The sequence below is a fragment of the Rhipicephalus microplus genome, chromosome X (assembly GCF_043290135.1).
Source record: "Rhipicephalus microplus isolate Deutch F79 chromosome X, USDA_Rmic, whole genome shotgun sequence".
NCBI classification, from domain to species: domain Eukaryota; kingdom Metazoa; phylum Arthropoda; class Arachnida; order Ixodida; family Ixodidae; genus Rhipicephalus; species Rhipicephalus microplus.
Genome location: NC_134710.1, coordinates 14,877,192 through 14,893,731, shown reverse-complemented (window position 1 = coordinate 14,893,731; position 16,540 = coordinate 14,877,192). Strand labels below are relative to the sequence as shown.

Here is a 16,540-nt window from a genome sequence, read left to right as displayed (position 1 = left end):
CAGCTGACTATAATAAGATATTGTGAATTCCAGGCCACGTGCTGGGCTACATTATTTAGCTTGCCTGTTCTCGGTAGCCCCTACTGTGGATCAGCAACGTTTTCTGACCATGCTCATAATGTGTTGCAGGGCCCTTTAATTAATCAAATTATTTCTTTACTACATCACATCGGGAACCTCCCTCAGCTTTCTCAAGAGCGCTTTATTTTTCCTGCGTCATTTGTTGAGCTTAAACACAACGAAACCTGTAAAATTCGTGATGCAGATATATAGACAACTTTTAGTGCCAGAGTAGGTTATGCAAGGTTCGGCAAAACACTGTTTCAGTGTGACGCAGTGTAGTTCTATAACCGTATGGTTGCCGCTGCGTCGGAGTACAATTGCATCTACATACTACTTATAGTCTGAGGGAACCGGCATTGGGTAAGGAATTTTGTAATGTTACATTTTTTGTCTGTAAATACACTTTGAACACACAGACATATACGTTTCTTCCTGTAGATGTCTCATTTTTACTTGCCTCACTCTACAACCTATAAAATAATAAAACTAAGGAAAATATTGGGGATGTTATCTTTAGCAATTATTATGCAAGAACTGTGGAATCTCAGAATGAAGCACGCGCGGTCGGACCAATTCAAACAACACATATTTCTTAGATGCGAAGCAGCTCTTAGACTAGCCTGTGCGACGCTGTCCCTCCGTACACCCCCACTGCGCATGCCCCTGTCTCGCGTCTCGTGCCGCCCCAGGAAGACCCCCGCAAAACTGTCGCTTCCTCCCGCTCTTTCGTCTCGCAAGGCTGACGCAGACAGCGTCTGCTAGGAAAAAAAAAACGCCAGGCCTGCGCGGAATGCACAGTCACAGCGAAGGCTAGAAGAGCGACCTTTCAGGGCCTTTTCGAAACACTCATTGGGTAACTACTGCAAGCACACTTGCTTGATACCAACTAGGGTATTAATAATAACTTTTGGGGGTAGTAGGCCAGCTTTTGCTATGCTATTTCTCGTCATTCTTCTGAGAAGTGTGGTATCTGCTAAACACTTGCAAGAAATTTTTTTTCATGCAGTGGCTGACGACGATGAAGAACTATGGCTGGAGGGGGTATGCGCCACAGTTAATGGGGGAACAAGAACAAGCTTTTGTAATGGGTTGGAGCATTGGACGGCCCACTGGTTACGCTAATCGCATTGTGCGATGACTGGTCGTGCTTTCTCTGTTTTAAAACGTTTTATAAGTCGTATTAACGCGATTCTTTTGCCGACATCAAGAAGGCCAACTTCCTGAGATTCGCGTGAGATTTCCCCGAAGTAGGATGCATCTTTCTGCGCTCCCGATCTTACCCCATTCCTCGCTCCACGCTTTTCGCGCGCAGCCCTGTAAGGGCTACAAATGGCGCCTCTTAGAGGCAACCGGAAAAAACAGCCGCTGCAGGATACTCTAAAGCCCCCCCCCCCCCCGGCATCAACAACGGTACCCACTCAGCAGCAAGAGGCACAATCCAAGCCTGCACGCTCCAAAAAGAAAACGCAGCCTCACGAGGACAGCAGCCATCACACTGCCACCCTCTCCCCGGTTTCGAGCGAAGCGAAAGTGAAAACAGGCGCTTCCTCCTCTCGTACCACGGCTGTGGCTTCCTGCACGGGATTTTCTCCCAGCAGCAATCCCTCCTCTCGCCTCCCCAACACCACGGTTGCGAGCGATCGTCGCCCGCCCCCTGTGCGCCGTCCGTGCCTTCAAGCACATCACCGTGCCCCGATTGTCCCCACTTCACTGGCTACCCTCCTCTTTCTGACCGTGCGACCACCATCATTTTTCGGCCGATCGGGAAGATGGCCCACTTCCTGGCTGCGTCGAGGGATGCGATTGCCGCCTTTGTCTCGGGGTTCCCAGCCGCCAACCGAGTGTGACTGAATTTCCGGCGCAACCTTGTTGCGGTCGACACTCACCCTACTGCCGATCTGACCGCCCTACTTCAGGTCGGGACGATTTGCGACACCAAGGTGCGGGCCAAACAACTCGACCTGAACACCTGCGTCAGCGTGGTTTTTGGAGTGCACCAACGATCTCCTTCGGGGACCTTGCCAACAACATTGCGTCACCTGTGCCACTAGTGTCTGGTGTCCGCAGAGCCAACTGCCTCACCCTTACCTTCGCGAGGAACACCGTCCCCTCGGATATACTGCTCTAAAAGCAAAGGCGCCTTGTTCGACCCCGCCAGCCCCGGCCCCTGCAGTGCTCCCGTTGTGGCCACTCTGGGCACGCAACCACCACCTGCTCTCGAGACGAACGGTACCTGTGCTGCGGCATCCAGCACGCCCCAGGATCGTGTGCAGCACACCCTCGCTGCATAAACTGTCACAGGAAACATCTTGCAACCGAGCCGCGCTGCCCAGTCTGACAACTCCATCACAGGGCTGTGGTCATCATGGCCTCAACCAATGACACCGTGACTCACCGCCAAGTCCTGCATTGCGCTAGGACTCCTGGCAGCACCGCCTCCATCATCAAGGGACGCTCCTTCCGAGATGCGCTTGTCGGCACCGGTGACACGACCTCGGAGGCCGCCCTTCTTCCCACAACTAGTTCGCCCATCGTACCCACTTCAACGATGACGGCCTCGCCCTCATCCTCATCGCAACCAGCCCCTGCGGCCGCCACCAAGCGTTCGACGGCGACGCAGACACCGCGCGCATTTGCGCAACCGCCGATTCCTGCAGCCGCCCCCAAGAATCCCGCTACGAACCCGCCCGCTGCCTCCAAGCCACCGGCCCCTCCCAGCCCCTTCTCGGCCACCACAATTAACTTGCTGATGCAATCAATACTTTGTCTGCTCCCGCTCCTCCTACTGGACTTTGAGCAACGGAAATTCGCTGCTGCTGCTGCTGCCGCCGTGGATTACGCCTCCAGTGATCTCCAAGCAGCGGGGATAACCAGACTTCCCATCTAGTTTGGCGTCCCCACTCTTGTTCCTGCCCACGTTAAACTGTGCGCATCACTATGCCCCCGGCTTTCTCTGCGGTCTTCTCGGTCTGCTGCGTGTTTCGTGCGTGTTTTCTTACGCGCGTACGTTGGGTGGACCGAATGCGATTTTTTTCTTTCTTTTCCTCCTTCACTTCAATTTTTTTTCTTTTCTTCTTATTTTTCTCTTTTACTCCCACTACCCATTCCCCGTGCCGACCTGTTGAGGTGTCATCGTAATGATAGGCAGTTACGGGCGGCACTTTTCTCTTCCTTATCATTTACATAATCACATAGTAGTAGTAGACATCAAGCCAGCCTAAGGCAAGTTTGCCAACGAGTCACAAGCACCGGAGTGGCTTAGTGGTAGAATACTGGGCCGGCACTCAGCAGACCTGAGTTCAAGCCTCACTGTGCTATTGGTGCTAACCGCTTCCGCTGTAAAACCGACTGCTCGCTCTGCAAAACTGTTCGTTGGCCACCCCGTATATGTAGGCACTGGATCGCGCTTTTGAAATTCATTCAAGAGTGTCTTTACTTGACTTTCGATTGATGATCTCCGCCGTCAACGTAGCCTCCAGTGTAAGCGTTAGCGCCCGCTGCTTCGCATCTGCACATGGTTCCGTTTAGCAAGAGATGGTTTCAGAAGGAAGATACCGTCTGCCGAATCCAAATGCATCAGCTGTGATCAACACGATAAAACAATATTACACAATATTCCGCAACATTCGCCAACATAGCAAACACAAGGCGGCGGCGCCAACGCTCGACTTACCACGAGAGCCTGCGAGCGACGACGGCTCGCTCCAACCACCACACGCCAACAAAGACCGCTCATCGCTCATGTTCCCCCACCCAGGCTTGCCGGCAGGTGTCCCTGCCAGCACTAATCATGGTGATGATGATCGTTGGTGGTGATGAACGCTCGCAGGCACAATGCCGCCTACCACTTCATAGTTGTGAAGAGTAAATGTGGCCTATGCGTGAAACACGTGAGCCACGAGGCGCAAACGACTTTACATAGGTTATTACAACCCCCGCATCGCCCCAAGTTTAACTAAAACCGTATCACGAAAAAAAACATGAAAGAAACTTGCTACACAAGCTCTAGCAAACAATCACAATACATGTCCCAAAGAATGTCTGTGCACCACGACACCACTGCCAGTCGGCACTGCTAAACTGTCCGGCTCGATTACTTGACCTCAGTACTGGTCCCCCAACAACAACGTGACCATCGGTGCGAACAACCGTCACTCATGCATGCCGGAACGTTTTCTGGTTGCGACCAGCAGTCACGAGGGCGCCAAACAGCAGGCAGTTGCGCATGTCCCAGGCATGTCCATCTCCTTATTTCACGACCGCATTCCTGGCCAGCGCGCAGACGATGGGCAGAACCAATTTTTTTAATTTGTATAGCTGTGATGAATTTGCCTTCAGCGACAAGCATATACATGTTTCGCCACCATAAGTAAAACCTACGAGCTGAATAGTTTTCCCCTATTTTGGGCACCAAAAGAAAAACATGACGATAAACAAGAGTAGGGGGGTCCCGCACACAAGCACAATCATCAGCGTTGCGGTCTCCTAATGGCTTCGAGTGGCCGAACACACGAGGGCAGGGTTTCCTACTAAGGTGAGAGTCCAAAGTGAAAGCGCAAATGCTCCCGAAATTTTGTGTCGTCAAAACCACTAGCGAAAAAATTGGCCCCGTATCTGCATGCTACACTGCAAATATCGTCGAAAGACAATAGTCTCGCGTCTGGAGAGAGTGAACAAAACGTTTATTTGATGTTCTGCGCAATAAAATCGGTAAATAGTATTCTGGAGGCGCTGCGTTATAGTGCCTCGAGTGTGCAGCAAAGGCAAACGAGCGCATTAAGTCACGTCACACGTGAGACATTTAACTCACGTGAGACACGTGAGTTATTTTGGAAAACGAAGCGCGCGGCATGCGCGCCCGTATCGGAAGTGATAAGGTGTAGAACGCAAGGCGACGGGTAGTTGCCACCACCGTGTAGTCTCAGCAAAGCGTTGGAAACACTTGCCATTTCGTGCAAGTGTTGCATGGTCAGCGCAGCATGAGAAAAGCTATGGTCCCTAGAAATACTTATGTATGCCTTTTCTACTGAAGAAAAGATAGAAAAAATAGTAAAATTCCACTATTTGCACTTTTTCACTATTTTTTCACTAGTAAAAGAAAAGGTGGAGGTCATTTTCCACTTTCCCACTACCTCCACAAAGTGAATGATGACGAGTAGGTCAAGCTGGGTCCTAAGGCTCATAATGTCTACGCGGAATCCCAGACTAGCATAAAAGGTTTGTTCTTGTAGGTGTTTCGTATTGTTGCATCACGATTATGATTGATATTTATCATCATCATCATCATCATCAGCTTGACTACGTCCGCTGCAGGACAAAGGCCTCTCCCATGTTCCGCCAGATAACTTGATCCTGTGCTTGCTGCTGCCAATTTATACCCGCAAACTTCTTAATCTCATGTGCCCACATAACCTTCTGTCTCCCCCTAACCCGCTTGCCTTCTTTGGGAATCCAGTTAGTTACCCTTAATGACCAGCGGTTATCCTGTCTACGCACTACATGCCCAGCCCATGTCCATTTCCTCTTCTTGATTTCAACTATGATATCCTTGACCCCCATTCGTTCCCTAATCCACTCTGCTCTCTTCTTGTCTCTTAAGGTTACATCTACCATTTTTCTTTCCATTGCTCGCTGCGTCGTCCTCGATTTAAGCTCAACCCTCTTTGTAAGTGTGTAGGTTTCTGCTCCGTAGCTAAGTATCAGCAAGATACAGCTGTTATATACCTTCCTCTTGAGGCAAAGTGACAATCTACCTGTCATAATTTGAAAGCGCTTGCCGAATGTGCTCCACCCCATTCTTATTGTTCTAGTTACTTCAATCTCGTGGTTAGGCTCTGCGGTTATTACCTGCCCTAAGTAGACATAGTCCTTTACAACTTCAAGTGCACTAGTACCTATCTCGAAGCGCTGTTCCTTTCCGGGGTTGTTGTACATTATTTTTGTTTTCTGCAGATTAATTTTAAGACCCACCTTTCTGCTCTCCTTGTGTAACTCCGTAATCATGAGTTGCAATTCGTCCCCTGAGTTACTCAGCAATGCAATGTCATCGGCGAAGCGCAGGTTACTAAGATATTCTCCATTAACTCTTATCCCTAACTGTTCCCATTCTAGGCTTCTGAAAACCTCCTGTAAGCACGCGGTAAATAGCATTGGTGAGATTGTGTCTCCCGGCCTTACACCCTTCTTGATTGGTATTCTGTTGCTTTCTTTATGAAGCACTATGGTAGCAGTTGATCCCCTGTAGATTTCTTCCAGGATGTTTATATATGCTTCATCGACGCTCTGATTCCGCAGTGTCTGCATGACTGCTGACATTTCTACTGAATCAAACGCCTTCTCGTAATCTATGAAGGCTATGTATAGTGTTCTGTTATATTCTGAACATTTCTCTATTATTTGATTTATCGTATGAATGTCGTCGTTGTTGAGTAGCCTGTTCGAAATTCTGCTTGTTCCTTTGGTTGATTGAATTCTAATGTTTTTTTAACTCTGTTAGCAATTACCTTTGTAAATAGCTTGTATGCTGCGGAGAGCGAGCTGCTCGGCCTGTAATTCTTGAAGTCCTTGTCATCTTCTTTCTTACGTATTAAGATGCTGTTAGCATTCTTACAAGACTCTAGTACTCTTCCCGTCTGGCAACACCTCGTAAACAGGGTAGCTGGTTTTTCTAACACACTTTGTCCTCCATCTTTCGGCAGATCTAATGCTACCTGATACTCACCAGCACCTTTGCCTCTTTTCATGCTCTCCAAGGCATTTCTGACTTCTTCTATCATTACTGTTGGCGTGTCATCAGGGTAGGGCTAGTTTTTATAGTATTAAGGTCATGGTTGTCCCGGCTACTCTACAGATCTGTGTAAAACTTCTCCGCTATTTTAACTATCCTATACATACTGGTAGTTATTTTGCCTTCTTTGTCCCTTAGTGCATACATCCGATTTTTGCCTATCCCAAGTTTCCTCTTCACTGCGTTGACGCTTCCTCCGTCTTTCAGAGCGTGTTCAATTCTCTCCATGCTGTACCTTCTTACAACGGATACCTTACGCTTATTAATCAACTTCGAAAGCTCTGCGATATCCGCTTTGTTGTTTTTGAGAATTTCTGGCTTTGACGTTTTTTAATGAGAATATTCGTTTCCTGGGAAAGCTTGCCAGTGTCCTGTCTAACTGCTCTGCCTCCAACTTCCAATGCACACTCCGTAATGATACTCGTAAGATTATTATTCATTGTATCTACGCTAAGGTTGGATTCCTCAATAAGAGCCGAGTACGTGTTCTGAAGCGAGATTCTGAATTCCTGTACTTTCTCTCTCAGTCCTAGCACATTGATAGGCCTCTTGCGTATCATTTTCTGTCGTTACTTCTTCAAGTCTAGGCGAATTCAAGACCGTATCATTCTATGGTCACTGCATCGTAACTTGCCAACCACTTCACATCCTGCACGATGCCTGGCTGTGCACTCATTATAAAGTCTATTTCGTTCTTATTTTCGAAAATAGGGCTCCTCAATGCCCACCTGCGGTTTCCTCGTTTTCGGTAGAAGGTATTCAAAATTTATTGATATGATTGATATTACTGCGTTGTTATTCCTTTTTTGTCTCACATATATTTCCGGAGCGTTGCCCCATATGCATAGTAAACTGAGTGCCAGAGCGACGTCAAGAGTCGACGACAAAGCTCGGTTTTAAGGGACATAATCTATGTTTTTACAATATTCCTTGACAACTATAAGTGTTCTTCCAATGTAATCTTTTTTTTCATTCACATACATAACATGTTTTGTCTATGGCAATAGTTTTCTGAACACCATAACAGCAGACAGTGAGCTTCGACGACAAAGCCAGGTCCAAAAGTTCATAATGTGTATGTTGAAGTCGCCGACTTGTACAAAGAGTTTTTGCTTCTAGAAGCACTACATTGTTCGGTAAACATATGAGCGGTATTACTCTAGTGTTAAACATTTTTGTGTCTCACATCTATGTCTCACATCCACGAGTCTCCGCGTGGAGGATGCCGACAAAGCTAGGCACTCTTCTCTCTCGCTTCATCCTCTCCATCGCCTGCAACGCTCGACCACACGTCGAGAGGAAACACTCTTTCGGCTCGTTCTTCTGCGATGAAACACGAAACCTGACCCTCCTCCCGTACGTGTCTTTTAATTTCAAAGTGAGGTTTACTCGAGTAAAGGCTACACCAAGTTTTGCTTCAAACTGGTCTTCCAGCACCCGCGTCGACGCCTGTTTCAGCCGGCGCAATGACGCGCGCCGCTATTGCTTCGCATCCCATCATGGTTCTCTTCGGGGAGATAGTCGGAGTATATCATGACTGTCGCACCACTTTTTCTGATTACGCTCTCACCGTTACCTACTACAGCTACCACAACGGTTTGTTTATCGTTGATCATAGATGTATCATTGATCGTGAACTTAGTCATGATGATGATGATAATGGATTTATGTCATCGGAATGAACATTTGCCATCAAGCATCCACGTGGGTGTATCTACGTTGAAAGGAGTTATAGCTGCCAAACAACAATAGACATTGTGGAAGCTCTCCTATACGGGGTTCAGTAAACATTAAACTACTTCTCTAAGGACACGTTTTCGTGTTCTACCGATTCCTATGGTGGAGGGATCAACCATGTATTTTTTTTACACCTACGACACCAACCTATCACATTTTCACTCGAACTCATGCAACTTGCCAGTATGTAGCAGTGTGTCCCATGCACTACCAGGCCACTTCACGAAGCACTAGCCAAAATTAACCTACTCTAACCAGTCCTTAGCCGAAATTGGGCAGTGCTAGCAAACACTAAGCCAACATAACAGCACACAAACCAAGTTTGACAACTCCTGTTTGTTTTGTGGTAGTAAATACTGTACATTGAAATGCTTGTATGTCACATTCTGTCCCGAAGATTGGGATCGCTGTGGTCATTTCTTTCAAAGAAATGACCGCGGTGACAACTTCTAATTTATGCAACTCATGACATGTCATGAATGGCATGCATGCATGCACATTCTTGGCCAATTAGAGTTCGGTCTACGTGACTGAATTGGTGCATATTATGGAGTAATTTTATGTCAAATGTCTCGGACATTGCGCTCGACGCTCTCACATTCTGTTCTAAAAAATTATGGGCAACAATTTCAGAGCACTATTAGGCAATCTACAATATTTTTTTCAGTGAATGAATACATAAAGCTCATTTAAGGTTATCTCGGCAGTTTCCTTCGGCCGAGGGGGGGGGGAGAATAAAGTAACTAGTGTACCATCTCATTTCAAGAAAAAAATAACAGCATATGCACGAAGTAACGAAGTGAATGATGATGAGTGGGGCGAAGCGTCCGCTAGCCCTTCCCTGCTTCCGTCCATCCGTTCGTTCTTGCTTCCGTCCGTCCGTGTGACCATTCGTGCGTCCATCCATGCGTCCGTCCGTCTGTACGTGCGTCCGTCTACGAGTCCATTCATCCCTCTGTCCGTCCATCCGTGCGTCCATCTAGAGAACACTCCAAGTACCGCCATCTCGCATCTCGCATCCCCTGTGGCGCTTATGCGCTCCGCGCGTCCATCCATTCGTCCATCCGTCTGCTAGTCTGTCTGTCCGTCCGTCCATGCGTCCGTCCATGCGTTCATCTAGCGAACACTCCAAGTACCACCATCTCCCATCTCGTAACCCCTGTGGCACATACCCGCTCTAGAACGGGTATGTGCTACTGGTGGTTACATACACCAACGGAGGATGGACAGACCCACGTCCTAAGGAGCTTCGCCTCTAAAAGATTTTTTTCTGTCCTTAGAACTGATTTTAATGTTGCCGTACAGTGGCAGAAACCCAGATTGCTGAAAAATCTTTCAGAAATACAGTACTACACGGACATCCTTATGATCTTCTGGTTCCTTGAAAATTCATGACGCTTTCTTATTACCTTCCATAGGTGTGCCCTACCTTGTGTCCCTATATGCTTTGGGGTGACGCAATACGGCCATTTATCGGCCGCATTGATATTTTTTTCATTCCACAAAGTGCACGTAAAACTGCTGGCTTGCTTGCTGCATCCGCTTTTGAGGAGGAACTGGCACGGACTTCTGAAGTTGTGTCCGATAATAGTGCAGGTATTTCACTATGGCATTGCCGCTAGCATTTTTTTCTCTTACTTTTTTGCGGGGGGGGGGGGGGGGGGGGCTTCTTTCGCTTACCAAGCGTCTCTTAGCAGCAAACGGTACTTTTGGTATCACGAAAGGGAAATTTCCTCATACGCGAAAGGTTGTTTTAGAAAATTCATCTTTCGCGATTTTATTCTGGTTCTGTGCATTATTGTCCATTCGCGAATTTCTTTTCCCACATACCATGGGAATAGATGTTATGCGAAACATGCTGAGGGAAGGTGACTGCGCTTTAATTTTTTTATTGCACAAAATTATACGAAATGACGCTGTAAACGCGTACAAATGTACGCAAGGGTATATGATAAACAGTCACGTATGTTTTATATAACCAGTTCTTCATACTCGCGTAACAATTCCAACAGCTACATGGGTATTACTCACACCAGAATAGTGGTAAGCTGATATTTAAGTTGCTTGTGCTTGCGAGAATGGTATACCTGGCTAATGCTGCGTTGACTAACTTCAGTAGATGGCACTTAAAGGGGAACTAAAGACAACTACTAAGTTGACGTTGATTACTGAAATAGCGGTGCAGAAACCTCGTAGTGTTACTTTTGTGCCAAGGAAGGGTCTATTTTGAAATAAAATCACGTTCTACTGGTCCGAATTTAGTTAGCGCACTACAAATTACCCGCCTGAAGAAGCAGACCGACCGGACCGACTCACGTCACTGTTGCCGTGCACAACGCTACCCGGCTTTACTGCGTTATCAGCAGCAGACTGAAAGCAGCGGGAGTCACAGAATTTCCCGCCATTGGCTTCATAATTCCAGACGTTCTTTTATTTGTTCCAACTGAGCCCCGCTAGATGGCACCACATGTTCCGTGGAACCACGCGAAAATTGAATTTTTGAACTACTCCCGCCAATCCCCATAGTAACGTTTGGTGGTTCTCATTTCCATGAATCAAACAGAACGAACAAGAAGCATTTTATTGCGTCTTTTGATGCACAGAAGGTTCTTTATTTAGTGCAGTTAGATCGATTACTGTTGATTATTGTAAGCGGTCCGTCTGATGTCATCAAGATCATTTTGAAAATGTCCTACTGCGGCACTTCTATTCTTGTGCATTTACCTTGGTTTCTCGCTAAGTAGGGCACTGTTGTCGATAATATTGTAGTTTTATATGTTGTCATACATTGAGCTTTCACTGTGACGTAAATTCTTATTTGACTTTAGTGTCCCTTGAAGTGTAGAATTGACGTTAACCCAACGTGATGTTTTATTATTGGGGTACACATGTAGTGTTTATAAAATTGGATAGCCCACCACTACAACCATAATTGACGTTTCATGAACATTGCGCCTTCATGGGAGCTTTTGCAAAAGCATTTTCGAAATTAGCCGGGCTATTGTGATAGAATGCCTGGTTGTCGCGCAGAATGCTTAAGTTAGATTCTTGCTGAGACCCAAATATCTTTATTTTCATTTGCCGGGTCAACGTTGTCCATGACAGTTTTTCTTGGGGCTTTTGCATTAAAGCTGCCAATGAGTATCTCTACTCCAGAAGGGAGAGAACAAACTTTTGATCCCCTGTGGCTCATGGTATACCGTGAGGGTGGTTTCGACCACCCGGATACCGTGGTGCGTGGTATACCGGTATGTGTCACACGTGTCTGGAGAAAATGTTTTGACGGCGTACGCGACGGGATTTTCACGTTCTTCATGCCATGACCAGCCAGACATATTCGGCAAACCCTGTTACCCTTTCATATTAATTTTGGCCTAGTATACGGTAAGGAGGCGATCACGAGAGCACCCAGACGTAGGCGGCTATATAGGTAGATACGCAGACGGAAACACTCAAAGGGCCTGCAGTGGTTCGCACTTAAATATTTCCTGCTTAATGAGTCAACACGGCTGCCACTGTAGTAGTATGGATAGCTGAGCGAGTTGCTTTGAGGGCATTATTAGAAACATTTCGGTGCGTGCGCAATACACAAAGCACAAAAGGCGAGAGGACAAACGAGCGTGAATTCACAACTCAGATTATTTAATGAAGTACACGGAGTATTTATCCCTGGGTAGCTGAAAAGTTCATGTGCGTAAAAGAAGTGTCAAACAAACCAACAAGAAAAACAAAAAAAGATATTATGGCAGTAACTTTTAGATGAGTGGTATCTACAACGTGCAGCCGAATGTAAGAGTTGAGTATGGCTCAAAAAGGTGAACTGTTTGTCAGCACAATCGATGTGCTAGTTGACCCATTTATCGGCACACCTTCTGATATGAAAGGCTTCTATTATTTCCCAGGGTAGCCTGTTTCTGTGAAGAAACAGAATGCCCGCGTCATAGCAAACAGCATAACATTAACGTTTCCTGCAATGCTCGGCTAGGTTGGATATGCTCATTAAGGCGAGTGTTAATGCACCGGCCAGTCTGCTCTATATACTGGGTGCCCCTGCTATCTTTAGCCAGAGTTTAAAAATACGCCGACACATGCAATGACGACGCGATCAAATGCGTGTGAGTCAAACTCACTGAATCACTGCCTAGAGTGAGTCAGAGTATTCTTTGTGTTCTGAATAATTGCCTAATTAGGTCAATATTATTAACTACCTTTCTAAGCAATGAAAATGGGCCAGACATTCCAACGAGAACGTTGTTCATTGGCTTGCAAAGCGTCCGGTCAGACCATTTCGAGCTCTATATCTGTTAATTTTTAGTGTTTTTCTACTAACTGCATATACCCGCAAAGTGCAAAAAACAAACCACGCGACAAGCCCGCTCACACGCCAAATGCGCATGATGATTCTAGTACTTCTGAACGTTCCACGTACGAACGAGCATAGCGTTTGCCCGATTGGGCTGTCTCGACCAGGCCGCAACGATGGTGGTGGCTTTGCTACGAGCACGTTTCGCTATCGGCCACAAAAGCGATAACCACGGTGACTGCTTATCACTGTCATGAACAGAATCACGGCACGCGTAAGCGCGCCAGTGGGTTCATCACGTAGTATTTTTCGTATTTTATGGGTATTTGTAGTTAGCAAATAAACACTAATAATTAAGAGATATAAGGTTGAAAACTGTCTAATCGAACGTTTTACAAACCAATCTGTAATTTTTTATTGAATTTTTTACTCATCTTAGTTTTTCAAGAAGTTGGTTATTAAAAGGTCTAATAAACAATATTTAAGAACAATAAATATAGTCTGAGTAACGCGAGGCAACGGTCAGCAACATGTATTTATTCGCGTCGTAATTGCGTGTGTCGGAATATATTTAAACTCTGGCTATAAATAGCTGGAGAACTCTGTATGCACGACCGCTGGGCCATAAATAAATTATCTATACCCTGCACCTCACGAACTTTCCAGTTTCTTTTGAAATGCAAACATATTTTTTTCATTGTTCTCTAAAATTTTCCTTGTTCCATGCCACTCAATTGTGCGCATGGAAGCTTATCAGTTTCCCCTGTTTCATGCAGGCCCTGCTGTCCCAAAACAAGAGCGGCAACGATACCGCGGAGCTACACCGACAGCTGGAGAGACGTCTACTCTCGTTTCTTGACCGAAGAGCCATCGACACCGACACGCTAGCCGCACTGCTTGCTGCGTACACACTACTTATCCTCACTGGTGCCACGGGCAACGGGCTGGTCTGCTTGGCGGTAGCACGGCGACCCAAGATGCGCACGGCGCGCAATTTGCTGATTGTGAACCTAGCGGCCGCCGACCTTCTGCTCTGCCTCTTCACCATGCCATTCTCGCTGGTGGAAATTGCGCTCAAGATCTGGCCTCTGGGCGGCACAACGTGCAAGTTGGTGGCTGGTCTGCAGGCCACCAGCGTTTTTGTTTCGACGCTGAGCATCACGGCCATCGCCATCGACCGCTACCTTGTTATTGTCTATCCGACCAAGCAGCACTGGTGCTTCTCGGCGCTGGTCGGCATGCCGCTCATCTGGCTGCTGGCACTGCTTCTGTCCGTACCCATGTTCATGTACCGCGTGCTCGACCACATCGAGCTGCCGGATCCCGCGCGAGGCACAGTGGTGCACCTCGAGTACTGCGTAGAGCACTGGCCCGTCGAAGAAGGCCGCTTCTACTACTCCATCTTCTCAATCGTGTTCCAGTACTTCATGCCCATCACCACCGTGACTGTGGCCTACGCGAGTATTTGCCGCCGCCTGCGCGTGCGACTCGTAGCCAAGGCTGGCCCGCTGAACCAGAGCGCACCCCGCCAACAGCACGACAAGCGCCGCATGCACCGCACCAATGTGCTCCTAGTGGCCATTGCCGCCATATTCGCCGCGAGCTGGCTGCCGCTGCACATCCTCAATCTGGTGGCTGACTCGACGCCCAGCCTCACGGCAGACTCTCGCCTTTATCGCGTCTACTTCGCCTGCTGCCACATGGCCGGCATGAGCTCGGCCTGTTCAAACCCTCTGCTCTACGGATGGCTCAATGACAATTTCCGACGCGAGTTCCGGCGCATTCTGTCCACATGCTGTCCGCGGCTGCGAACTCGGCGTGCGTCGGCTACTGGGCCGCCTTCGGAGAGCAGGCCGCTCACAGGACAGGCGCTCGTGCTGTTTCGCCGCCAACAGCGGCCTCACACCCAAGACACTTGCGTGGAAGCCGCCCCGCCGCAACCAGCCGAAGACCAGTACGAGACACTTGTCGTCCTCAGCCAGCCGTGAACTAGACAGATGACCAATTACTATCACCTACAAAATTTTACAAAAGAAACTGTCTTCATACTGCCTTCAATATTCTGGTATGGCTCACAGCTACCTTATGAAATGTCAGGACTTTCCAAAGCACACTAGATGCCATGAACTGAGCTGAACTTTTTATTATTTATTTTAAATGCGTATTTCGTTTAAACAGCAGCGCCCTACTTTACTAAGCTGTAGTGCACACTGCAATGCGGCTGAGCTACTATGGCTGCACTTGTGAATAATCGTGGTTATTGAGTGTATCTGTAACTGAATGTGCTGCATTCCGGAAAAATTGTGGAAGCCGAAGATAACTTCGAAAAAGGTATCTTTTGGTACCGGCTCCGTGGCAGCCATAGGCTTGCGCAGGGTATACCCCGCTCGAAGAGGCAAAGTTTCATCGCAAAGCCTCTTCCCATTTTTGACCGAGTCTGGAAGATGTGTGTCACACTAAATGAAAAAAAATGAAAATTGGGTGATAATGTGCTTTCCACAACGGTCTGCTTTTGGCCCCTGGCCTTTAGGCACTAAAGATTGAATGTAAGCAGTTATTGGAGTGCAACAATGTCGTCTAAAAAGAAAACCTGTATAGGTGTACCCTTAACGGGAAGTGTTCGACTGAGTGTTATAAAACAAACCTTCCCTCTTCCCCCCCCCCTTCGCGTGCACACCTGAGGATGCATTTATGACTCCATCTCCTTTGCGTAGCTTGAAGGTCACACAGCAGCGACACCTTACTTTACCATGATGCGTTGGAGAATCGTCAATCTTTGTGTTAGAAAACAGTATCCTTGACTGTTGTCATATAAATTTTATGCTCAGATTGTTTTCAGGGACTTCATTTTTCGGAAGTAGACTCGCTGCTCAATGCCATCTTAATTTGTCCAATGCCCATTTAAGTGCCACTGTTTTCGATTTACATGTTAATGGCCCTTCCTACCAATTTGCATTCGTTGTCCAAGAGAAAAAAAACGGTTATACCGCACTAATATCTGTTCCTTATCGCTGAGTGACGAATTACAAAGCGACAACAACACATATCTAGGGTATCCAGTTTCTTCTAAGCTATATATCCTGAAAAGTGGTCATTGTTAAAATGTTCATCTGTAGTTTTAAGTCTGCGGACACTGTATTATCAAGTTCCTGGTGAAATAAAGGGCCTGGGTATTCTCAGTGTTGAAAACTTGCATCTGAAGTGTGGGTAATGATGGCAACATAGCAACGCTTACTAAAGAAGTCTGTTTTTGTGTCAAAGCGAATCTACGATGCAGCAAAATTCGTAGAGTCACAGCATTCATACGAGGACGGATCATCCGCGAATGTGTATTAGCACTTCTGCCACAGACATTCCACAGACACCGGAAGAAGCGACTGTCCTCGATGACGTTATTTCTCAGACTCAACGATTTTTGTGGTCTGTTTTCGTCTAAAATGGTCCGAAAATAAATGTTTCCCAAACAAAAGGCAAGTTCAAACAATCCAAGAATTCAAGATTTGCGAAACTTTTAACAAAATGACAAAAAGAAAATGGCATTCATGAAAAGTACGAGATAGCCTAGAAAAATCTAAAAATACAAGATATGCCAGCCATATGGATAAAAAATCTCAATAATGGCATTCATCACAAGTCTGAGGTAACCATAA

General features: G+C 46.9%; 1 protein-coding gene across 4 annotated transcripts in view; it reads left to right on the top strand.

The window, feature by feature from the left end:
• Positions 1 to 16,083, top strand: part of LOC119175675 (neuropeptide F receptor) — a 529,963-nt gene extending 513,880 nt beyond the window's left edge. For all 4 annotated transcript variants that reach the window (XM_075881859.1, XM_075881861.1, XM_037426604.2 and 1 more), the window contains one exon: positions 13,667 to 16,083. In XM_075881859.1, coding sequence (XP_075737974.1) covers positions 13,667 to 14,878 — 1,212 coding nt within the window. In that variant the 3' untranslated portion in view covers positions 14,879 to 16,083. The remainder of the gene's footprint in view (positions 1 to 13,666) is intronic.
• Positions 16,084 to 16,540: the final 457 nt, after the last annotated feature.